This window comes from Prosopis cineraria, unplaced genomic scaffold, assembly GCF_029017545.1.
Source record: "Prosopis cineraria cultivar Desert tree isolate PC_DT_omini unplaced genomic scaffold, ASM2901754v1 PC7, whole genome shotgun sequence".
NCBI classification, from domain to species: Eukaryota; Viridiplantae; Streptophyta; class Magnoliopsida; order Fabales; family Fabaceae; genus Prosopis; species Prosopis cineraria.
The window spans coordinates 30,624,799-30,630,844 of NW_026555338.1; the positions used below are offsets into that span (position 1 = coordinate 30,624,799).

At 33.7% G+C, this 6,046-nt stretch overlaps 1 protein-coding gene across 1 annotated transcript; it reads right to left on the reverse strand.

The window, feature by feature from the left end:
• Window positions 1–1,352: 1,352 nt before the first annotated feature.
• Window positions 1,353–5,656, reverse strand: LOC129316404 (ent-copalyl diphosphate synthase 5-like). The gene is made up of 14 exons (XM_054960809.1): window positions 5,524–5,656; window positions 5,232–5,431; window positions 4,814–5,123; window positions 4,510–4,693; window positions 4,119–4,333; window positions 3,824–3,944; window positions 3,540–3,652; window positions 3,160–3,386; window positions 2,880–2,995; window positions 2,675–2,773; window positions 2,361–2,591; window positions 2,159–2,270; window positions 1,857–2,051; window positions 1,353–1,717 (listed from the first exon to the last, which is right to left on the reverse strand). The coding sequence occupies exons 1-14, from the start codon at window positions 5,621–5,623 to the stop codon at window positions 1,487–1,489; spliced, it is 2,454 nt and encodes an 817-aa protein (XP_054816784.1). The 5' UTR covers window positions 5,624–5,656; the 3' UTR covers window positions 1,353–1,486.
• Between the last annotated feature and the right edge of the window lie 390 nt (window positions 5,657–6,046).

The window sequence follows — 6,046 nt, forward strand, 5'->3', positions numbered from 1 at the left end:
AAAATAAATTTATATAAAAATAGAAAATGTCTGTAGTTAAAATCAAGTATGTTTAATTTTAAATTTTAAAAAAATGAAGAAAGATAAACATGACAAAAAATACTACTAAAATAAAAAAAACACTAATCTGACGGTGATTATATTTTACAATTTATTACTTTAATACAAACTGAAAATATAGATGCTTTATTTTATTTCCAATAATTCTATTACCTGGTCCAATTAGTAAGGGTTTGTCTTATAATTCATAAGGTTATGAGATCAAATCTTATTTCTGATATGAAAACCTTGTTAGTGAAAGATTACCTAACTCACCTAATTTTTTTTTTTAACCAAAAAGACGGAGTAAGCATTTTGATTATTGAAAGTCTGTATAAACCCTTCTTTAGAAAATACATCGCCCGGGATGATGGATCACTAGTCAGATGCATTCAGTCCGCCTTCTAGAAAGTCCCTCGCCAACTATCCCATGCAGTGATGTTTAAAACGTGCCAACATTTTTATCTATTCTTGCCTTCTAATGCTCATCCTATTCAGTATATAAGCCATCATAACTAACTAGAAAAGACGTGACGTGACTAACTAGAAGACATCGCCGAGAGAATTATTGCTTAGATTCTGAAAATCATGATTAACAACACTTGGACTCTTCCCCAAGTTATCATAGTAAAGCAAAGAACCTCAACAAAAAAAGAGAGGTCATTCCTGAAAAGTTTGTTTGAAACATATCTTTCAAAAATTTTAATGATTTCCAAAATAGTTTGTGGAAAGTTATGCACGAATCTGTTTCAAAAGTTTAGAACAATCAATCACATTGAATTCGAATAAAGAAATTATGCTTCAAGAGAGTTAGAATAACAAAAGAGGCGAGGCAAATATCGTATTCAAGTTTATCAAATCCTTTTGGCACTTTAATGCAAAAAGATACTCCCTCTATTAAAAAATGTAAGGTATTTTTAATTAAATCTTATCTCCAATAAAGTAATTACATATTTTAAAATTAATTTTATCTTTTTATATTTACCCCTATTAAACACCCTATAATAAATATAGAGTTATTATCAATAGGGACACTTTAAAAAATAATAATAATTACACCTCGAAAGATTAAAAATGTCTTACATTTTTAAATATTTAACTTCTCAAAAAATGCTTTATATTTTTGAATGGAGATAATACTTTACAAATGTAATATATTTTTTCTTTCATTATATATAAAGTAGATCAACTTTAGACTTGTTAAGAGAGAGAGAGAGAGACTTTAGACTTGATCAAGCATCATGAACAACCTTTTGGTTTTGAACTTAGACTTGATAATGAATCATGAAAAGAATACGCGGCATAATCTTTTTGTATTTTAAGTATGGGGAGAAAATTAACCAATCTAAACCATCGTTTTATTAGAAGACGTACATAGAATAACATGTCATACAGTACAGGGATTATTGCGAGTTTCTCACGATATCAACATGCGATTATTCATGCACTAAATGACTCTCTCAAAGAGGACTTTTTCAATGTGAGAGTTGATAGTGTGTGGATCACTGTGAGCTGCATAGTAAAAGCTTTTGGTCACTGTGAGGAATGTCTTCTTCATGTTGAGATCCATGCCATTAGAAGACAGCACCAACTGCACCAGCTCTTGCATTTTTGCCCCAATTTCTGGGCTGCAGATGACGCTTGTGTTGGCCTTGAAGCTTCCATTATTGTTGTTTTCCTGATAATTTAAAAAAAAAAACACACACACACACACACACACAAGTGAATTGTGGCATGCATGTATTACCATTAAAAAGATATGATAATCTCATTTGTTAATGATGCTTAATGATCGAAGTTGGTAATTAAGCAATCACCTTGGTGCTCTGGAGAGAACGTAGTTGATGGCAGAGTTGATTAGACACTTGGACCAGTCTCTGGTACTGAGGATTGAGTTGTAAGTCATGAGAAAGTTGGTAACCACCATTAATATTGATCATGTTCACCAACAGCTCAGCTTCTCCTTCCCACTTGTCTCCTTCGCTCTGCCATCCCAATAGCCACTTTTTCCACTGCATGCATTCAATGGATCAAAGTATTGCCAATTAGTCAATCCTGTTTTTAATTATTATCATCGAAAGTTGATGAATAATGGTTTCGTTAACAAGAGAGAACCTACTGCATCATGAAGAATATCAAAGCTAGCAGCTATTGAGCTCTGAGATAAGCAATGCAAAGTTTCTATCAAAGTCCTCAATAACCCCTCCCTGCTCCTATTTCTATTCAGCCATCTGCAACGCATACAAGTACGTTGAATAATGATTTTATTAAGTCGAGTGGAATTATATATATATATATATATGAACAGTGAGTGTAATTACCGATCATTTAAGGAGGTGCTGCAGTTATTGAATTCTTGCACAAAGGCTGTTCTTTGTTGTAGATCACGATATGTGGATGAAAGAGTGTGAATAAGAGCAGAAGTTTTGACCCATGCAACTCGTTCTTGTGATCTCTCGGGCTCAAATATGTTGGCCACAGCCAGAAAATATGCCAAAAGAAGTCTTTCTATGCTCAGTCCTAACCCTTGTAATCCAAATTCTGAGTGCCACCTATAACAAAATATTATTTATTTATTAGAAAGATATTTCCAGTATTAGAAATCAAGGGAAAGCAATTAGGCTTTCCTGCTTACTCTTGAATCCTTTTCCATTCTCTGCGATGCAAGTCTTGGCACTTGTTAAAATCTAATTTTCCAAGTTCAAGGTTATTGTTATTGCTGACCTTATGCAGCCTGCACCAAAAAAAAAAAAAAAAAAACTCATCTTTTCAACTTGAAAACAAACTACAAGTGAGTTGAGTATAAAAGTTATGGTAGAATATCTGAAAAACAAAATTACCTGTAAAGGGTTTTGGAGATCCAGACATCATCTCCACCACCATATTGTTCCAAGTAAAATCTAGTCTCTACACGAGGAAGACTTGCGTACCATGGAAAATCCAATGCATAACTAACCTGTTATTGTTAAATAAAGAACTTAACGATTGAAAAATACAAATATTCTATATCTTCATATCATTTTAATTTTTTTTTCGTGGTCAAAAAGATTTAATCCAACAATCTTCATGACTAATTAGATTCACTATTGAGTAAACCTGACAACAACGTAACATATATACCTCGCCAGGTAGATCTTTGGCTATGATCCATTTATCAAAAATCTGATTAGCAGCTCGTTTCTCAGTCAAGAAATTGGATGCAAAGTTGTTGCCTTCATCAAGAATAGTCTCTCCTGGGAATTGAACTTGAGTTGCTCTGTAAAAATTAAACATCACTGATGCCCCTTCATCTGTTTGCCCAGGGAAGCAGTCAAACCCTCCATCTTTCTCAAATGTTTTAAATACATCTATTCAGTACCACACCAAACCAATGTCATTCATTAGCATTTTTCTTTAAATTCATTTTAAATATGATCATATATAGATATTTATAGAGAAAAATTAATAACTAATTACTATATATATTTGTAATTAATTTGACAAACGGTATTATTACTTACTAGCTGAAACATCGTAGCCGTTCAATCTTAGTAACCTGAATCCCATACATGTATCGTCTAGATCTGGCAAATCTGAGTATCTTGTCCATCCAATGCCTCTCTCGTTCCAATTTCTGAAAAAGTACATTGTTAGCCAGCATTGGTCAGAATTCTTTACTTATATTGAATTAGACTAAGAGTACGTACACATAAATCTTTTAAAATAGATCGTGAGCCTATGTGTAGATAATAAAATCCTCAGAACAACGTAACTCTTGTTAATCGAAAAGAAGAGGTAGTTATACCTGTGAACATAATCCAAAATCTCTTTTATCTTTGGTTGAAAATATCTTGCAATTCCCAAGCGTTCCAATCGATCAACAATCCATAATGGCTCAAAAAAATCTACGGGGAAAGAATCTGGGGCTACAATTTCAGAAAAATAAATAAATAATAATGTCATTATCATTCATAATTTGATGCCAGGCGAGGTTTATACTAATTAATTTCAGTACGTTGCATAATTAATTATATACGATTCGTAATAGTAACCAGAAAACCACTTGGATTTGTTTGCTCTAGGTTGACACACATACACACCTCCGCCGTTAAAGTTCTGGGCGACGTTGTTTAAGTAATTGAGGCAATGAGGGTCTTTGCTTTCGGCAAAAGCAAAAGCAGTGGAAGAGGGACAGAACAAGTAAGAGCCATCTTTGCTTCTCACTCTTTGAAGCTTTTCCCATTGAAGCCCTGGTATTGCTTCCAAGCTGAACAGCAGCGTTGAAGGTACACTATGCAACACCTCCATCGGTATCCTATATATATAAGTTCAAAACCATGAGTTATTGTCATTGTGATTTTACACGCTACTAACACTTTCTTTAATTTGAATAAAGCATGATCGATGGACTATGCTGAGAATTCTCAAATCCTAGCTACCTTGATTCTTTTTATTATAATTAAAAAAAATAGTAGTGGATATGTTATGTACCTTTTGAGCTTAGCATCTCTCCTTGCTAGTATTCCCTTGAGGGTAGGGAAGTCATCGGGCAGATCAATTTTCAAACTTTGTCCCAAATCAAGAAGTTTTGGCAGAATCACTTCAAACCCACATGTCATGTGCCCTGTGTTTTCTGTTTCCAATCTGTTTACATTCTCCTTAAAGAATTTAAGCCCTGTATGTATAAAACAATTGCATATATATAAAACATTTGAATATAAATTTCTCGAGCGTTTAATATACATGAATCCAATATATATATATATATATATATGAATATTGATCATTCAGCTACCTTTCTCGACTTTTTCAGGATGAACGTTGTAGTGTGTTAACGCAATAACAGAAGCTAAGGTGCAAATAAGCCTATCATAAGCCAAAAATGTATGAGCATCTCCCCAGGATCCGTCTGGAAGCTGATTGTCTATTATCCATTGAAGAGATTCTGGGAAATGGGGTGCCCCACTCCCATTCACATCTTCTACCAGAGCCACCAAAGATGTTGTATAAGCTGAGGGTGATATGGTCTTTTCCCCTTTACTTGACTCTAACTTCATTCTAATGGCTTCCACTCTCGTTCTGATCTCCTCATTCATTACAGAATCCTTTTTCAAACCGAAACGGCATGTGCATGACACCAAAAACTCACCATAAAGAACATGCATGGCATCAAGATTATATTATGGAGAATAAATGTTTTAAACTCCACGTACCTCTAAAGCTTCCTCATCTTCTACTTTAACCTTAATCCCATTCCAATTACATGTTGGAATTGTCAATCCTTCAGCTTGTGACACTTCTGACGAAGTTATCTTCTCAGCTGATATGCTACTGCTTCTTCTTTCTCTAAAATCTGCTATGAATTCAGAGTTTTTTGCTGAAACGATGACTCTAGCCTTCAACCGCGAAACCCCTATAACAGCATAAGCGATAATACTATGTAAGCTTTTGTAGAGGAGGATAGATTCGCGTGTGTGTGTGTTTGTATTCTTAAAGTGATCGTACCATGAAAGGTCACGTTAGAGGAATGATGGATGGGGAGAGAATTAATGGGGCAAGGAAGAGAGTGGTTGGATAGGTGATGAATGGTGGAGTGAGAAGCCATCAGTACTGTTTGCTTATTCCTTGTGGGACGTTGTTGTAGTAATCCTCTTCCAATGAATATGGTTGTGGCGATATTTGATGCATTATTTATAAGCACGAGAGGTTGGCAATTATGTCAAGTTTGTACAACGGTTTAGTTTATTTAACATTTATTTGATGTATATTGTAAAGTAATAATGTAATTCTAAAATGAGTAAAACTGAAAATTTTATGTAGCGTACTTTAGATGGATAGATTTGACTTATTGTAGGTTTAAAATTTTACACTTAAAATTTCTTGTATTGTTAATTTTAAAACTTCCAGATTCTAATATAAAAATCCATAAATTTAATATTTTAAATTATGACGGAATTTAACATAATGAAGAGAAGGGTATTTCAAATAACAGGGATTTAGAGAGTATTACAAATTATGAAGTAACGAT